This window comes from Crinia signifera, chromosome 6, assembly GCF_055691185.1.
Source record: "Crinia signifera chromosome 6, ASM5569118v1, whole genome shotgun sequence".
NCBI classification, from domain to species: domain Eukaryota; kingdom Metazoa; phylum Chordata; class Amphibia; order Anura; family Myobatrachidae; genus Crinia; species Crinia signifera.
In genome coordinates this window covers 255,480,742-255,500,049 of record NC_139222.1, presented here as the reverse complement: position 1 = coordinate 255,500,049, position 19,308 = coordinate 255,480,742, and the positions used below count along the sequence as shown (strand labels likewise).

Below are 19,308 nucleotides of genomic sequence, written 5' to 3'. Positions count from 1 at the left end.
GGGCTGGTATAAACAATTACAACAGAAATGACTCTTGATTAGAAGGTTCCACACATGGATGTTAAAGGTAAAGACATAGGTAAGCAAACATCATGTAAACAGTGGTAAGTGACTTACCAAGTAGCCAGCCCTCTGGCATGGTGTTGTTGTGGAAATGGTCCCAGAGAGCTGAGTGCCGCAGGATGTAGGCATCATGGCAGTTCCCGGGGTAGCCTGCAACCACACTGAGAATTCTGAGGTTGGCATCGCAGACCACCTGCACATTGAGGGAATGTCTGCCCCTGCGATTAACATAGACATGCTCCATCACGTGCGGGGCCCGAATCCCAATGTGGGTGCAGTCTATGGGTCCCAGCACATTTGGAAATGCTGAGAGCCGATAGAATGCCACCTTCAGGTCCTGCCACTCTGACTCACAACGTGGGAATGTGATATATGTGCGCCACAGCTTCTTTAATGCATTTAACACTTGAGAAAAATGTTTAGAGAAAGTGGCTTGTGACACCCCCAAGGCCCATGAGCTCACAGACTGAGTGGAGCCTGTGGCAAACAAGTGGAGGGCGCACATTAATTTCTGCAGCCCAGACACTGCATAGTTGGCCCCCCAACAAGGGTCCAAATCATCTCTCACCTGCTCATATAAGTTCAACAGGTTCTGTCGGTTCAACCTAAACATGTCCACCACCTGTTGATCAGAGAGGGACAGGGGCGGGCTGGGCCGGGGGGCAGAGTGCCATATGCCCCCCGGGCCGCTTACCCACCCACTGGCTGCGGGCCGTGCTGCGGCTGGATCAGCTTCTCCAGCCCTCCTGCACTGGCCGCGGCTTACAGAACACGGCCGCGGCTACAGGAAAATGGCCGCCGGCCCCCTGCACTGAGGACATGTTCTCAGTGCAGGAGGCCGGCGGCCATTTTCCTGTAGCCGCGGCCGTGTTCTGGAAGCCGCGGCCAGCGCAGGAGGGCTGGAGAAGCTGATCCAGCCGCAGCACGGCCCGCAGCTAGCGTGGGTAAGCGCTCTCCCCCCCCCCCTCCCTCACCCCAGCATATGTGTTTCTGTCACTGTGGGGGCATATCTGGCACTGTGTGGGGGCATATCTGGCACTGTGTGGGGGCATATCTGGCACTGTGTGGGGGCATATCTGGCACTGTGTGGGGGCATATCTGGCACTGTGTGGGGGCATATGTGTATCTGGCACTGTGGGGGGCATATCTGGCACTGTGGGGGCATATATGTATTTGGCACTGTGGGGGCATATGTGTATCTGGCACAGTGGGGCATATGTGTATTTGGCACTGTGGGGGCATATGTGTATCTGGCACTGTTGGGGCATATGTGTATTTGGCACTGTGGGGGCATATGTGTGGCACTGTGGGGCATATGTGTATTTGGCACTGTGGGGGCATATCTGGCACTGTGGGGGCATATGTGTATCTGGCACTGTGGGGGCATATGTGTCTCTGGCACTGTGGGGGCATATCTGGCACTGTGGGGGCATATCTGGCACTGTGGGGGCATATGTGTCTTTGGCACTGTGGGGGCATATGTGTCTCTGGCACTGAGGGGGCATATGTGTCTCTGGCACTCTGGGGGCATATGTGTCTCTGGCACTGTGGGGGCATATCTGGCACTGTGGGGGCATATGTGTCTTTGGCACTGTGGGGGAATATGTGTCTCTGGCACTGTGGGGGCATATGTGTCTCTGGCACTGTGGGGGCATATGTGTCTCTGGCACTCTGGGGGCATATCTGGCACTGTGGAGGAATATGCGTATTTGGCACTGTGGCAGAATATCTGGCACTGTGGCGGCATTTGTGTCTGGCACTGTGGGGGCATATGTGTATTTGGTACTGTGGCGGAATATCTTGCACTGTGGGGGCATATCTGGCACTGTGGACATCACATTGTGCGGTGTAATGGGCATCATGGTATGGGGCGTAATGGACATTACGGTGTGGGGAGCATTGGGTAATTGCCATCACAGTATGGGGTGTAATGGGCATCAAGGTGTGCAGCATAATGTGTAATTAGCATCACAGTGTGCGGTGTATTGAGTAATTAGCATCGCAGTGTTGGGCGTAATGTGTAACTGGCAATCATGGTGTTCAGCATAATGTGTAATTGGCATTACGGCATGTGGCTTTATGTGTAATGGGTATTACAAGGTTCGCTAAAATGTGCAATCTGCAGGTACACAATACAATCATGGTACAGGCAACGCCCCTTATGATAGGCCACGCCCCTAATTTTTCGGCGCGCCTACGGCGCGCAAAAGCATTCCTTCCGACGGTGACTTGGCTGATTATGGGCCAGTGCTCTGGACTTGCCCCCTAGGCTAAAAGTTGCCAGCCAGCCCCTGGAGAGGGAGTCCAGGTACACCCTAGCACGGTACCGCCGAGAAGCACGGAGTGGTCGGGGTACCTGGATCTGGTGGGCAGCAGCAGCATCCTTCCTGCGTAGCTCCTCCAAACACCCCAGCTCACACACTAGCACCTCCAGTCCACTGTGCAAAATGTCCATCTCAAACAGCTTCACAGGCATAGGCGTGCGCACATTGAGTGTTAGGGGTGCACAGGCCTAATGCTGTGCCCACCCTTATGAACACCTCTGCCGCTAGCAATACCAGCAATAGACTTTTGCTTTTTAGAACTGTATTCCATTAAAATAAGCACCTATCAATCAATAATGTGTGTTTTGCATTGTTAATTGTACTAGACCATATTGTCATATTACTACATACCTGCGTAATCCATATATGTCTATGACTGTATTTGCATGTACACAGAGTAATTAGAAGATTAAAACTGAAATAGGCAGATTATGGTGTGGCTGAGATATATTGTAGCGAGTGCCAATAGATGATGGAAGACATGCCTGATTGGCGGTGTTAGACACGCCCAATAGGTGGAGCTATGCACACTCCTTTGATGGTGCACCCCCTAATAAAATGGGCTGCGCACGCCTATGCTCACAGGTGTCCATAATCATGTGGGAGTATATGTAGGGGAGTTAGTAAGTGCTATGTGGGTCACCTGTGAGATATTTAACCGTCTCTACGCTCAAACGGTGGCGATTTTTTGCAAACCGCCACCCTGGACTTGGCATGTTTTTTTGGGGGGCAAAAATCGCATTTTGCTGTCGATTTCCAAATGCGGCAGACATTAAATTAGCGATTTGTATCTTTTTCAATGGGAAAACATCTGGATGCGATGTTGTAAATCGGCACTTCAAAAAGTGCGAATTACCGGCAAAAAGTGCGATTTATGCCACAAATCGCCACCCATTAAGTAGTCGATTTTGAAAAAAAAAAACCGTCCGTTTTTGCGATATAAATCGCCAAAAACCCAACAACGATCTCTAATAAATGTCACCCTAAATGTCTACTAACACAGTAATTGTCTTCCTATAGGTCACACTGAGACAGACTCAGAAGAACTCTCTATCAGCAAATTCAAAACCATTACATTTGTGGATTCTGAAAAGTATTACACTACAGGTGCTCCATTCCACGTCAAGGTAATTACATTTTCAGTGACATGTGGAGGTAAACTTATCTTTTTCTGCACTAAATTAATAAGCTATAAATACAAATGGTGACATTTAATAGGATGCAAATTTATTTTTTTTGGACAATATTTTTGCAAAGAAAAGTCTGTTTTCTCACTTTTTCTGAAATCGCATAGTTAATGAGTTGCAAAATGCGACAAAATCCACACATTTTTGCCGCAAATTCGCACATTCTGAAGTGACGATTTCTAGTAATGCCGGAACTCGCATCCAGATGTTGATGCGAATTTGGGAAAACATTACTAAAAATCACCACACAAGCAGACCGGGTTGTGATGGGCGAATTTGATAGAACCATGCACAGACCATATAGATCTGTGCATGGTTCTATGTTAAAATATGTGTAAAGCTTAAATTAAAAAAAAAAATTGGCATGGGGTCCCCCCACCTGAGCATAACCAGCCCCGGACTCATTGAGCTGGACCTGGTTCCAAAATACGAGGGACAAAAAAACGCAGGGATCCCCCATCTTTCTAAAAACCAGCCCCAGACTATTGGACCAGTCTTGGTTCAAAAAATACAGGGGACAAAAAAGCTAGGGGTCCCCCGTATTTTGGAACCAACAATGGGTTCCAACAGCCAATGGTGTCATGCCACAGCTGGGGGATATATTGTACATAAGTTCCCCGGCCGTATCATGCTCACCATGGCTGGTCAGCCCTGGACGGGGCACCTGGTTTCCCATGATACAGCTGGGGAACCTTAGATAAAAAGTGTCCTCTAGCTGTGGCATGATACCACGGGTTGTTGGAGCCCTGGGTGGTTCCAAAATACGGGGGACCCTCAGTTTTTTTGTCCCCCATATTTTTGGAACCAGGACTGGTCCAAGAGTCAGGGTCTGGTTTCAGAAATATGGGGGAACCCTACGCTTTTTGTCCCCTGGTATTTTTGGAGCCAGGTCTGGCTCAATGAGCCTGGGGCTGGTTATGCTCAGGATGGGGTACCCCACGTCATTTTTTAAAAACATATTTTAACACAAAATTGCACATGTCCTCAAATTCGCACATTTTAATGACTAAAAATTGCACATTTTCATGACTAAAAATTGCACATTTTCATGACTAAAAATTGCACTTTATCGCACTTTTTTTGCCCAGAATTCACATCTCATTAAATATGCGCATTCCCAGCAAAAAATGCGATTTTAAAAAGTGTGATAATGTGCGATTTCGGAAAATACGAAAAAATTGCATCCTATTAAGGGGGACATTTACCAAAATGGATTCGTAGAAAAAAGGTGTATTCGTAGGGAGAAATACACCTTTTTTTTACGAATTTGTATTTTCGGGATTTACAATCCCAAAAATACAACAATTCGTAGTCCTAAAGATGGAACATTCGTAAAAAAAAAACGGCGTGGGGTCCCCCCCACAGCCGAAACCAGCACCAGGCTAACAGAGCCTGGAGCCGGTAATTAAAAATCAGGGAACCCGACAAATAGGGGTTCCCTGATTTTTAACAACCAGCCCCAGGCTCCTGCTCTGGGGCTGGTTCCCAAAATACGGGGGACAAAATGAGTAGGGGTCCCCCGTATTTTAAGAACCAGCCCCAGGCAAAACCAGCCAGCAGGGTAATGCCACAGCCGGGGGGAGACTTTTTATGCAAGTCCCCCCCGCTGTCTCTGCATCGCGCTGAGGAGAGATGCTGAGATGTTTCATATTCGGCGCCTCTCCTCAGACTGAATTCTATTGGGCGCCTAGCAGGCCAATCAGGAGCCGACTTTCTCGCAGACAGCAGAGACAGCGCAGACAGCGGGGAGCGCCGACAGCATGAAGATTACCTGGATTACGTTGGATCAAGAGAAGACATCTTCAGCGCAGGAACAGGTGAGTAGGATTTCCTTCCACAGCTCCAACATGGATTTCTTCCGACCCGGACACCGCCATGGACCTGGAGGACGACACAGACCATCGACATGGACCTGGAGGACGACGCAGACAGCCGACATGGACCTGGAGGACGACACAGGACATCAGGACCAGGGCTACCTACGGGATCAAGAAAGGTAAGTATCAGTATGTATGTAATGTGTGTATTAAACTTTTATTTAAAATGGGTGTCAGTGTGTTTTACTTAACTATTTTTTTTACTGTGGCACTACAAGACCCAGCGGGCCCTTTAATGCCCAGCAGGCTGGGACTTGTGGTTCTCCAAGTCCCAGCTTGCTGGGGAGGCTTGCTGGCACTTGTAGTGCCACAGTAAAAAACAATAGTTTGTTCTATTTTTTACACAACTATCAGCTCGATGCCCACCGCCCAGGGGCATCGAGGACAGCACCAGGCTTCAGCCTGGTCAGGTAAGTCCTGGAGGGGGGGGACCCCTTTATTGGGGGGGTCCCCACTCCCCCAGGGCCCCTGGCCAGGCTGACTGGTCGGTAGGGTTAATGCTTTGGCCGGGGGGACTTGCATAAAAAGTCTCCCCCCGGCTGTGGCATTACCCTGCTGGCTGGTTTTGCCTGGGGCTGGTTCTTAAAATACGGGGGACCCCTACTCATTTTGTCCCCCGTATTTTGGGAACCAGCCCCAGAGCAGGAGCCTGGGGCTGGTTGTTAAAAATCAGGGAACCCCTATTTGTCGGGTTCCCTGATTTTTAATTACCGGCTCCAGGCTCTGTCAGCCTGGTGCTGGTTTTGGCTGTGGGGGGGACCCCACGCCGTTTTTTTTTTTTTATTTATTTTTCTATTTTTTTTTACACCTTGCAGCCTGCACGGATCTGACTGATCCGTGCAGACTGCTAGAAATAATTCGTATTAGCAGCCGTATATACGGCCGCTAATACGAATCATTACACCATCGGAGGGTTACAAAGCAGTCGTATCTGACTGCTTTGTAACTGATCCTCCGGAACACGACTTTGCATACGACTTAAACAGTCGTATGCAGTCGTAGGGAAAATACCAATACGAAAAACTAGGTTTTTCATATTGGTAAATTTCCCCCTAAATGTCAACCAAAGAGTTCATCTGAGTCATCTATTAGATTTTAATTTACAAAAAATAGTAGAATATATGTGATGAATCCACCATGGAGGGATTGACTCACAATGATGATGTTTACGCAATTGAGGGATTATTGGCTGACTGGGCCTGCGCCACAAATGCCCTGCACATGCTCCAGTTTACCTTTGTGAGGCTGCTCACAGTGGGGATTTAATTGCAAAGTGATTGACACGAGGGGACTGTTTGGAGACGATAATGCAGAATCCAGAATTCTGCTGGTGATACTAGAAATTTTAAAAATCAAATAGAAAAATGCAGGGTAATTTGCACTAGAATTGATGGCATCACAAAACTGTCAAATGTCTGAGTATTCTATATACAGTATAGCCCAAAAGTAACATTTGGTTAATCCATCATTCTGTCCTGGTCTCTCATTGGAGCCTGCTTTGCAAGGATTTGGTTTGAACCTACTCCTTCATATCATCTTATCATCTATATATATATCTAGTATCCGTGTGTCACCAAAACACTGCCATATGCTGGCAGTGAATGAAACTACGGGTGACATTCAATAGAATGCGATTTTTAGTCATTTTCAAATTTGCCCATTATTCGCATATTTATTGAGATGTGTTTTCCGGGTAAAAAAGTGCAATAAAGTGCGATAATGGGCGAATTTTAGGCATGAAAATGTGCGAATTTGAGGAAATTTGCGAATTTGTGTTAATGAAAAAATGACGAGAGGTCCCCCCTCCTGAGCATAACCAGCCCCGGGTTCATTAAACCGGACCTGGTTCTAAAAATACAGGGGGGGGAAAGTGTAAGGATCCCCCGAATTTCTGAAACCAGCCCCGGACTCTTGGACCGGTCCTGGTTCCAAAATACAGGGGACAAAAAATCTGGTGGTCCCCCGTATTTTGAAACCAGCACCGGGCTCCAACAGCCCGCTGTGTCATGCCACAGCCGGGGGACGCTTTTAACATAAGGTCCCTGGCCGAAACATGAGCACCGTGGTGGGTCAGCCTTGGACGGGGTACCTGGAGGAGTTAGGACCCCCCCAATAAAGGGGTCCCCACCCCAGGCTTCACCCGTCCAAGGCTGAAGCCCGGGATGGTCACCGGCATCCATGGCCAGTGGACGCCGGCCTGATAGGGTTAAATCACAAGTCCCCGCATGTGAGGCATTAATGGGCCCACTGGGACTTGTAGTCCACCTGTAAAAAGAATGTTAAAATAAAACACACACACAGAAAAGTATAACTTTATTACACACACAACCACACACCTCACTTTTACAACAACATACTTACCGACCCAGGGTCCAGCACTGGTCTCTCTACTGCAGAGCCAACTCACCCACACTGACAGCGGGGTGAGCCGGCTTTCTCCTGTGCAGCTAACACCTTCTGTAGCACTGTCCCTATCTATGCGAGTGCTTCACAGTTCTGAAAATTATTTGCATTGCTGCAATGCGATTGAAACAATTTGCAATCGCCCCACAGGGAGGGACTAATCATGCTGTGTGCAGGAAGGGACCAAGCATTCTGTGTGCAGGGAGGGACCAAGTGTGCTGTATGCGGGGAGGGACCAAGCGTGCTGTGTGCGGGGAGGGACCAAACGTGCTGTGTGCGGGGAGGGACCAAGCGTGCTGTGTGCGGGGAGGGACCAAGCGTGCTGTGTGCGGGGAGGGACCAAGCATGCTGTGTGCGGGGAGGGACCAAGCGTGCTGTGTGCGGGGAGGGATCAATCGTGCTGTGTGCGGGTAGGGACCAAGCATGCTGTGTGCGGGGAGGGACCAAGCGTGCTGTGTGCAGGGAGGGAGCAAGGATGCTGTGGGCAGGGAGGGAGCAAGGATGCTGTGGGCAGGGAGGAACCAAGCATTCTGTGTGCAGGGAGGGAGCCAAGCATGCTGTGTGCAGGGAGGGAGCAAGCATTCTGTGTGCAGGGAGGGACCAAGCATGCTGTGTGTGAGGAGGGAGAAAGCATGCAGTGTGTGGGGAGGGAGAAAGCATGCAGTGTAACCGCCTGCAAGAGAAAGCAATTGGTGTTTTGGAGATTTCTTGCAATGCTGTGCATTGGTGCAGGGCCATTTTCCCTTCCAGAGTTATCAGTTGTGTCTTATCGTACACATGGGACCAATTGCACCTCCATATTTTCTATGGCAAAGAAGCAGCTTTCCTTGAAGAGATGTTTGAAAAGATTCTTGTGATAAGAACCGTATATCTTCTGATAGGAACCATGTGATGCATGCACATCTGTCACAACTGAAGGGCTGGATGAAGTCGTGTGGTGTGTAGCAACCGGAGGCGGACCAGAGGAGGAAGGATTAAATCGTGCAGGTTTAATAATATAATTCATCAATGGAAACAATACACACTTGAATACTTTCTTTAAGTGTCAGTTAGTGGTAAATAATACTTGAGCCAGCAAGGCACTTTTAGAAGAAGAAAGTTCATTTGAATAATGACAGTTCAATAGCACAGGACGGCAAGCTGGGGTCTTGAAGAATAAGAGGATCCGGAAAGAGAATGTACTTGATGGTAAATGAAGGATCCTTGAAGACTGGAAGAAGATGAATGATGAAATGAAGATTGCAGAATTGCTTGGAAGCAGAAGACTTGAAGAGCTAGGCCAGGAAGCTCAGGGATACAGGCAGAGGCCAGACTGTGGAGAGAACTGGCAGCGATGGGGTTAAGCAGTAGCCTAGACCAGCACAGAGCACGAGCAAGGCACCAAGGTCAGGAGAGGTGAGTCAGAGAGCCGGAGTCAGCTGGGAGCTGTGAACGCCTCGGGAGACTCTTTGTACTGACACTGAACAGCCCTAGGCAGATCCCCTATATCCCAAGAGGGTGGCTGCCATTGGCTGTCAGGTCAGTATGGGCGGAAACCTCAGACCTGGGCCAATCTGCTATTTGCCCTTAACCAAGATGGCGACGCCGGCCTCCCGGCACCATTACAGCACACACTGCTACACCTGTCAGCGTCCCACGCTGCCTGCTGCCCACCAGACTGCCGCTGCCCGCTGCCGCTGACCCGGAGACCACTACACGCTAGCCGACGGCGGGCGCGAACGGGTGAGTAATATGCCCGCCACGCACCGCCGCGGCTGTGTGTGACACACATCCATAGGTAATTGCAATGGGGGTTTCCAGTTTCCCGGAAACGCCAAGACCCCACATCGACCAATACATACAATATAAAGGGCAGAATGAATCTTCTGCCCATGCCCAGTTGCAGCACATTACCAAGTCAGCTGTGCGTGTCTCTGTGGATCTGAGTGCTCAATCATTTCACCAGACAGAGAATCGGTTAAGTGGCTCCCATGATCATTGGGCCTTCATAAGTCTGACTTATTGTATTATGGCACATAGTGGCAGATGTATTAAGCCCAGTAAAGTGATAACTCACCAGCCTATCAGCTGTGTTTAAAAAATGACAGTTAGTAGAGGATTGGCTGGTCCATTATCACCACTTTATCACTTCACCAGGATTAAAACATCTGCCCCTTTGTTTGGGACAGACTACAGCTGATTACAGTACATGCTAATTATGCATCTTCATGGACTGGAGACAGTCGATCTAAACTCAAACATTTGTAAACCCTCCTCCGGAAATCCTGCATTTGCCCCTGTGATCATTCTATTACTGAATATATACAGTTACTTTCATTATATGAAGGTTTCAGTCTGTACTTATCATCACCAGGTGCGTGTTGTTGATGAGAAAGAACAACCCATAGCAAATAAAGCCATATCCATATATATGGAAGGAGATAGTGAAAAGGCTGCAAGTCTGGTGACTGACAACAATGGAATTGCTCATGGTAAACTCAATACTTCTACATGGGACAACACTCTATTATTAACAGTAAGTTACTCTACAACATGGTGCTATTGCATTTTCCTATTTTATTCATGTACATAAGGAAATAGTCCGTTTAGTATTTTCACCACTTTTTCGGTTTGCACCCACGCCTTTTTGGCCCAAGAAAAGGGAAGAAAATGTCCACAATTGAATACAATAGCAGTGAAAATTGAATACCCCCTTAGAGTGTAACCCCAAAGTATGATTGCATTGAGCAGGGATCTCAGCAGAACGTGCCCAACTTCACAAACAGTCGGGCACGTTCTGCCGAGAACGGCCGGAGCTCGCCGATTTTCGGCCGCATCTCATGGTCCTTTCAAACAGGCAGAAATAGACTTGCCTGCACAGGACTGCGCATCGGGATCGCATCTGCATTGAATGCGGCTGTACAGGTGCAATTCAGACTAAAGGTGTGTGCACACGCTTCAATTTGCTTTAGATTCGATGTCCGATTCGATTTTCCATTAGAATTGGCATTAGATCTTTGCATTCAATTTGGCATTAGATCTGTACTTTTGCATTAGATATCGATTTCGATATCGAATTCGATTTACATTCAAGGTACAGTGTACACATTCGATTTACTGTATCAAATTCGATATTTCCTTGCCTGCACAGTCTATTTTTCTTTTCGATATAGAGAAAACGGAAGCGCGCATTGAATCGAATACAGATCAAAAGCATCTTAAAAACCATTCGATTTCGATTCAATTTTGCTTCTATAGGCAAAATAGAATCAAAAACCTTTCAAAATCGAAGCGTGTGCACACCCCTTCACTTCTATTCGATTTGGACTATATAATGTAAGTGTAGAAAATGGGGCATGGCGCTAAACCACACCCCCTCAGTATGAGGCCATGCCCTTCTACACAAGGCTCTGCCCCTTTTTGAAAGCACCCGCACTTCTGGCACAGTTTCTCCTGCTGCTCATTAAAGAAGAAGTTGGAGATATGTTCACAGACATGTGGACGTACTGTATGCGGGATCCATTATGGAATGAACAAATGGCTGGCAGTTTGGGGTGACATTGAGATTATTTTGGATAAATGAAGTTATGGGACTTGGAAATGAATAAGAGTTATTCAGATCTGATTACTTCACTGCTAATTTGCAAATCCATGTGATCAGATAGCCACCTCCCCGCCAGAGTTATATCCTGCCCCATGTAAGCCTGTAAAAGGCCTGTGAATATCTCACAGGTGTGCGATCAACTGCAAATATCTCACTCACCATCTAATGATTTTGACAGTCTCTGTCTAACCCAGGACCTACACGGCCAGTTCGATAGAATCAGGCTGATCAGGACCAAAGCTGACTCCACACACCCTGCCTGAAAATGCTTGGGCAAGTCTGCATTTGTTCCTGATCCACCTACAAACATCAGTTTCCTTGCGAAAATCCAGCGATTAAAAAGACGCTGGATTTTATCGATCAATGGCCTCGGGCATGCATGCTACAATCCGTATGCACGTCCATTAGATAATCATCTGGCCTGTAAAATTGCATCCCAGCGATGAGGTCTGAACAACCTCTAATACAGCAGCGGCTCTTACCTCTGCGGAGGAGGGGGCTTCTACAATGCAGGCCCCATCTCCGCTGCCGCCAATCACTGTCCCAGGGTCCCTGTTCAAGTCATCGGTCCCCGCCACAGGGCCGACGCATGAGCAGTAGCTTCTTCGGTACTGCACAATGTGCCGGCCCCCAGCCTACTTGGGATGTTTTTGCAGCAGCCCCAAGAGGCATATTCCGGGTCTAATGCACGTACAGTATTGTCCATGTGCTGCGCATGCGCGGAACCCAGTTTTTATGGGCTGATGATCAGCAACCCGTGAAGAGGCGTCTCAGAGAAAGGGAACACATCCCAATGGGACTGCCTTGGTAAACCGGTCAGATTTCCAATAGGAAGTCACTGCCAGTCACAGTGAAGCCCGTGCAGTCTCACAGACTGCATTTGGGTTCACTTAAGGGCCCCATACATCAACAATTAATTGTGACAATTTTCAGATATGGAGATGATTGCCACAATTAATTTTAGATGTGTGGGCTCCCCCTTTTGGCAATCCCAATCAAAATCGCCAATCGATTGCTTAATCAGGTTTTTAAACATGTTTAATAATCTGGTATTATCTGCGGATCTTTTTTATATGTGTGGGAATTCCCAATTCTTTTTCTTCATCTATTTACATTATGAACAGCTGAAATGACAATCGATTGGGGCAATTTCCAGATATGAAGATGCAATTTTTAGATGGGAAAAATCTGCCGATCACTGAAATAAATCTGTAATGTGTGGGCAAAGTCGGATAGATTGTAAAATCCATTTATCTGGCCAAAATATCCCAATATCTGAAAATCCATAAATTGTGATTGCTGATGTATGGGGCCCATTAGGCAAGGAACAGTGATGGAATTTACCAGGGGGACTGCAGCACTGCAGCCCATAGGAAAAAAAAACGCCACTGCTCCAATGTCTCCAGCATGTCGTCCCTTAAAAGAGCTGATTAATGTAAGCAAGAATTTATATTGCAAAAAGTGTCATTTAAATTGCAGTATTTTTAACTTATTGCACAAATTTACAGGTGGTTTCACTCCTCTTATGTGTTTTACCCTCAGGCAAAGATTGGATCACATGAGGATGATGAGGACTTCCATAGGCATCACCTGGCACAAATGTATCTGGTCTCCTTATACTCTGAGAGTCACAGTTTTCTGAATATAGAAACAAATTCAGAGAAAATTCCTTGTGACTCCGATCTGTCAGTGACTGTGGAATACGATATCAAGAGCCGGGATCCTAAATCTGATCATGTCACGTTCTTCTACATGGTGAGTGTTCTTACACAATGCTAATTCCTATCCTTATTAGGGAGCAACTGGAGATTGTATATAAAGAATTCTTGTTTTCATTTGTTTCTTGTTGGATTCCTTCTACAGTCCAACCAACACACTAATGGTACATTTACTAAAGGTCGTTTGGATCGATTTAGCTTTCTCTTTTTATGCAAAAAAGATGCATTTTAGCTAATCTCAAATTTACTAAGGACCAGGGCTGCCATCATAAATTGTGGGGCCCAGGCCTGACAAAATAGACAGGACATCCCCGCCCCTCCCCCCTAGGGGGAAAGGTGCTGTGGATACTGTGGGTGGAGCTAAAGCAGGAGTGTGGCATAAATGGCTGCATAGTAATAAACCAGTTAAAACAGAACATTGTCAAAGTTTGGGCTTTTAATATGTTATATTTATATATATATTTATATATGTTAACATTTAATTTTTACATCACCAGCATATACCTGTAATGTTGGTACTGAATTTTTGTTAAAGTAGGGTTTTTAATATAAGAATTAGCTTAAAATAGGGCACAATCACAAATGGCAAAAATGTGTTTTATTAGAAAGTATACAATAATATAACAACGCAGGAATGGATCACACTCAGGAGAGGCTCCAGAGGAGGGGCTGCAGCACAAAATTCAAATAGGAGAGGCACACCAACTGCCATTCCAAACTGACTCACTGGCAGTTGGTGTTTCTTCCCTATAGTATTTGAATTTTTGACTTTGCTGCAGCCCAACCTCAGGAGCCACCACTGATCGCACCCAAAATTAATTAGTAAATTTCCCCCCAGTAGTTGGCTTGGTCTCTGTCCAGATTATGTTATTTGTGTCTGTGTGGGGGGTTGAACTCCCAGAGGAACTCCGGGACCTGCTGTCTCCTTTCCTATATCTCGCAGTAACTCTTGCAGAAAGTAGCTCACAGATAAAAGTGGCAAATTTCCAAAATGCATTGCATTCCAGAGCTTAGTACATTCTGCAAAAAAGCAGCACCCATAGATAGGGCTGTCAAGAGCAAGGACGGGCTTGGGTAATGGAGTTGTGGCCAAATTCAATGAGGTGTGCACAAGTCCCTTTGCAATAAAAATGTTGAAAAAAACTAGGGAAAAACAGGGCACCATGCACCACTCCACCCACAATTTGTCGTGAGTGGGTGGAGCAATTAATGCAATCCACCCACCAAGTAACAATTCTTACCTGACCACTACTGCTAGCCGCTTATAGCAGTGCAGCAGCAGAAGCTGTACATCATGTAAGGAGTGACAGCAGACTGCTCCTACTCAGTGGCAGTGTTCTTTCTGCAGATCCCCTGGAGCTCAGCACATAGCAGTAGTCTGTTGTGATACTGACCCAAGCACAGGCATGGGATACTGGCCCAAGCATCACAAGGGAGGTCCTGAATGTATGGGATGTGCATGTGTAACGATCAGATCAGGTGATCGATCAAATTAAAGTATGCCTCCCGTTATTATTATTATGCGAGATCAATGTCTGTCCGATATTGTTGTAAAGTTATGTCTCCTGTGACTATTATGTTTGGAATCAGGACATGTCTTGTATTATGTGTGTAAACTGTAGGTGACCCTGGGAGTTTGAGGTCTGTATTCCCTCAGTTTGACCATCTTTAGAAATCCTCTGAAGTTAGGATGTCAGATAAGATCGGAAACCCCTCAAACCACATTGGGGGGGGGGGGGGGGGGGGGGGGAGAGCAATAGTGTCCGGCCAACAGGCCAAAGGGGCTCTGACCCTCCACTAAATTACCTCTTATCACTTGAGAAATGTGTAAAATCTACTTCAAAGCAGGGACGGATTCTTCATGGGAAAGATCCTATATCTATGGACATTCCCTAGTGGTCAGCAAGAGAAGGGTTAAAAATCCCAAGGGTGGGAGGGATGAGGGAGGCTGCAGATAAAACCTCTGTACCTTTGAATAGAAAGTTGTACTTCTTGGGGCGCAGCATCCAGCTAGAAGTGACCACTTGTTTCTTGTGGAGATCCCCCACGCCAGAATTTGTATTTACGTGTAAGATACGGTTCTGTCATTTCCTTTTTATTTCTGAAATTGCATTTATCTTGTGTGTGCTTTTAAATCATTATACTATCTTGTAACCATTTTTTCACTAAAGCTCTGTAGTATTTCTAGAAATAAATCATATAATTCTCAGTTCTGGTACTGTGTTCTTAAGATCCTGTAAGTCCACGGAGAGCGTGTTACCATTTTTATATTGCATTGTGTGGTCAGGTGCGAGCCAAGCCGCCCCTTGCGCAGTTTCAAGCGCTAAAATCAGGTTTTGGCTGGTGGCAGTGTACCTCAAAGAAAGGACCCGAGTGTCCAAAGTGAACCCCAGTCATGGCCGGAGCTGCTCAGACTGACGTATCGGAGCAGGCGACCGGTGGGTCCGTGACAGCATGCTTCACATGTATGTCTCCCTCAGAAGAAGGGACACCAACATGCTAGCTACTCCAAATGCTGCAGTGTGGTGTTATCAGGGGTGAACGTGTGGCGGTACAGGATGGTACGGCGTACCGCTATAACATATTGCGCCAGTACCCCGTACCATCATAACAAATCCCGGGAAGCATGTCACTGCGCATGCGCAGGTTTACGCAGTAACATTAAGCTGAGGCAAGGCGGCAGCACGGGCGACTTAGGCTCGCCTTAACACTTCCGCCACCCCTCAGCCTCAGACCTTGCCAGCAGCCACCTCGCCCACCAGTGATGTCACGTTACCGGAGCAAGATGGCGGCAGAGGCTGACTGTCAGGGCTGGGTGCACCGGTGATCCAAGCTGGACAGCGGGGAATGAGGGTCAGGAGAAGTCACCTAGACCGGTGAGAGAGTGTAGGGGAGTCATGGTGTTTCCGGAGGCACTCGTAATTTACCTGTCACAGTGGCCTTGGGGTGGGGGTGCCGGCATGAGGGGCAGGGGAGCCTGACTGCTTATGTATGTATGTATGTATGTATGTTAGAGATGAGCGGGTCCGGATTTCTGAGATCCGAACCCACCCGAACATTGCAATCCGAGGCGGGATCCGAGCTGACTCATGAGTTCCTGCTTAATTCCGGACCGAAAACAAGGCAAAACGTCATCATCGTGCTGTCGGATTCTCGCGGGATCTGGATTCTATATAAAACACACGCGCGCCCCGCCATCTTTACTCCAGCATAGGAGAGGGAAGAGGTTGTGCTCTGTGCTGTGTACTGTGCTATATCTAAGTTACTTAAGTTAATAATATATTATTTTGTTTGCTGCTGCTCACTTGATTAGGGTCTGCAGGGGCTGCTGTACACAAGTCCAGTGTACAGGGGCTGCAGGGGCCAGTGTACAAGGGGCTGTACAGCGGCTGTTTTCAGTGTGACAGGGCTTGTGTCCAGTGTACAGGGGTTGTGTACAGTGTGACAGGGGCTGTGTCCATCAGTGACTGCGTCCAGTGTGACAGGGCCTGTGTCCAGTGTGAAGGGCTGTGTCCAGTGTACAGGGGTTGTGTCCAGTGTACAGGGGCTTTTTACAGGGGCTGTGTCCAGTGTAAAGGGGCTGTATACAGGGGCTGTGTCCAGTGTAAAGGGGCTGTGTACAGGGTGCATTGGCCAGTGTGACAGGGGCTGTGTCCAGTGTGACAGGGGCTGTGTCCAGGGGCTGTGTCCAGTGTCTGTGTCCAGGGGGCAGTGTCCAGTGTACAGGGGCTGTGTCCAGGGTGACAGGCTGTGTCCAGTGTGATGACTGTGTCCAGTGTACAGGAGCTGTGTCCAGGGGCGGTGTCCAGAGGCTGTGTCCAGTGTCCAGTGTGACAGGCTGTTCCAGGGGTGGTGTCCAGTGTGACGGCTGTGTGCAGTGTACAGGAGCTGTGTCCAGACGCGGTGTCCAGAGGCTGTGTCCAGTGTGATGGGCTGTGTCCAGTGTGATGGCTGTGTCCAGTGTACAGGAGCTGTGTCCAGACGCGGTGTCCAGAGGCTTTTTCCAGTGTCCAGGGGCTGTGTCCAGGGGGCAATGTCCAGTGTACAGGGGCTGTGTCCAGGGTGACAGGCTGTGTCCAGGGTCCAGTGTGACGGACTGTGTCCAGTGTACAGGAGCTGTGTCCAGGGGCGGTGTGTACAGAGGCTGTGTCCAGTGTGACGGGCTGTGTCCAGGGGTGGTGTCCAGTGTCCAGTGTACAGTAGCTGTGTCCAGGGGCGGTGTCCAGAGGCTGTGTCCAGTGTCCAGTGTGATGGGCTGTGTCCAGGGGTGGTGTCCAGTGTGACGGCTGTGTCCAGTGTACAGGAGCTGTGTCCAGACACGGTGTCCAGAGGCTGTGTCCATTGTCCAGGGGCTGTGTCCAGGGTGATGGGCAGTGTCCAGGGCTGTGTCCAGTGTGACAGGCTGTGTCCAGTGTAAAGTAAGAAAAATAAATAAAAGTAATAAATAAAATAAAAACACATTTTTGGAGGATGATGGAGGAGGAAATAGTGGGAGATCAGCAACCTGATAGAAGTGCTGAAGCTACTACCACCAGTCATGACAAGGTCGATGGTCAAAGGCCTAGAGGCCATGTAAATCAAAGCAGAAATATCATTTTACAATGGTCCATAAAAAATCCAAACAGGTAAAGTTACCTACAGAGAAACATAAAATTGGCAATATGCCATTCACCACATGCAGTGGGAAGGAAAGGCTAAGGCCTTGGCCTTTGTTTCTGACTGATGGTACAGCATCTCAGAATGATGGTAGCCATTCTGGTAGTACAATCAAACAAAGGAAACTTGAGAAGAAGACAAAGGCGGGTTCACAAATGTCACAAATCCCAGAGGAGAGTCTAAGTGTGTCCGTGGATGCCATATGTGAGCCGGACCTTTCAAATACTGTATTTGAAGAGGAGGTTCATTCCACCATTTGCGTGCCCTCTGCAAGTGAGTAGAAGAGCATCCCCAGTCAAGATGCTAACCTGGTTTTTGAGGATGCTTCTGAGGAATTGGATGAGGATTTGGATTCTCTTGGTGTAGCTGGCACACAGAAGGATGTGGATGATGACGATGTTGAGGATGATGTTGTTTGTTTAAAGGCACCGACGGAGACAGTTGTTGTCCGGGGTATGAAAAAGCCCATTCTCATGCCAGGGTAAAAGACAAAAAAAATCCACCTTGTACAGTATGTATGGAATTATTTCTACCCGAATCCGGACAACAACTGTAAAGTCGTGTGTAGCATTTGCAAAGCTATTGTAAGTAGAGGTAGGGATGTGCAGCACCTTGGGACCTCCTCACTGTTATGTCACTTGCAGCACATCCATCAGAAGTTTTTGTCAAAAGAAACTGTGAAGAAACATGTAGCAGCCTGCCCAGCGTCACCATCCTGCTCCCCTTTCTCTGTTAGATCCAAGGGCCTGCAATCTCCTAAAACACCTGCATCATCCACATCCTCAGCGATTATCGGATTGGCAAGTAGTCCTGCACCCAATGTCATGAGCCTGACTGAATCCTCTCCTATCCTGGATTCCTCAGAAGCACCCTTAAGAGCTACACCTGTTGCTTCTGCTGCTGCTGGTGCTGATTCCAGGAAGGGGACCAAGAATGGTAGTCCTGATCAGTTAACCAAGCAACTGACTGTAAAACAATCTTTTGCAAGGGGGATGAAGTATGCCAGCAGTCACCCCATTGCACAGCGTATTACTGACGCCTTAACAACTATGTTGGTATTAGACGTGCATCCAGTATCCGCAATTAATTCTGTGGTTTTGCCCAGTTGCTTGAGGTCCTGTGTCCCCGGTACCAAATTCCATCTAGGTTCCACTTCTCCAGGAAGGCAATACCCAGACTTTACACAGACATTTAAAAAAGCGTTGTTAGTGTCCTAAAAAATGCCGCTGTACCGACTGTCCACTTAACCACGGATGTGGACAAGCGGAACAGGGCAAACTAAAGACTACATGACTGACTGCCCACTGGGTATTGCCTTCAGCAGCAGCACCAACAGCAGCAACATCATTTCCCATTGTCATTCAGATGCAGGCTACTCTGTGTATCACCGGTTTCAGTAAAAGGCATACAGCTGAAAACCTCCTAGAAAAACTACGGGAAGTCATTGCGCAATGGCTTACCCCACTTGGACTCTCCTCGGGATTTGTGTCCGACAAT

General features: G+C 47.8%; 1 protein-coding gene across 1 annotated transcript in view; it reads left to right on the top strand.

The window, feature by feature from the left end:
* The window catches only part of LOC146009228 (alpha-2-macroglobulin-like), a 193,172-nt gene that overhangs the window by 93,604 nt on the left and 80,260 nt on the right, over nt 1–19,308 (top strand). Inside the window, exons 10-12 of the mRNA XM_083149390.1 lie at nt 3,408–3,514; nt 10,208–10,369; nt 12,980–13,192. Of these exons, the coding sequence (XP_083005516.1) occupies nt 3,408–3,514; nt 10,208–10,369; nt 12,980–13,192 (482 nt within the window). The remainder of the gene's footprint in view (nt 1–3,407; nt 3,515–10,207; nt 10,370–12,979; nt 13,193–19,308) is intronic.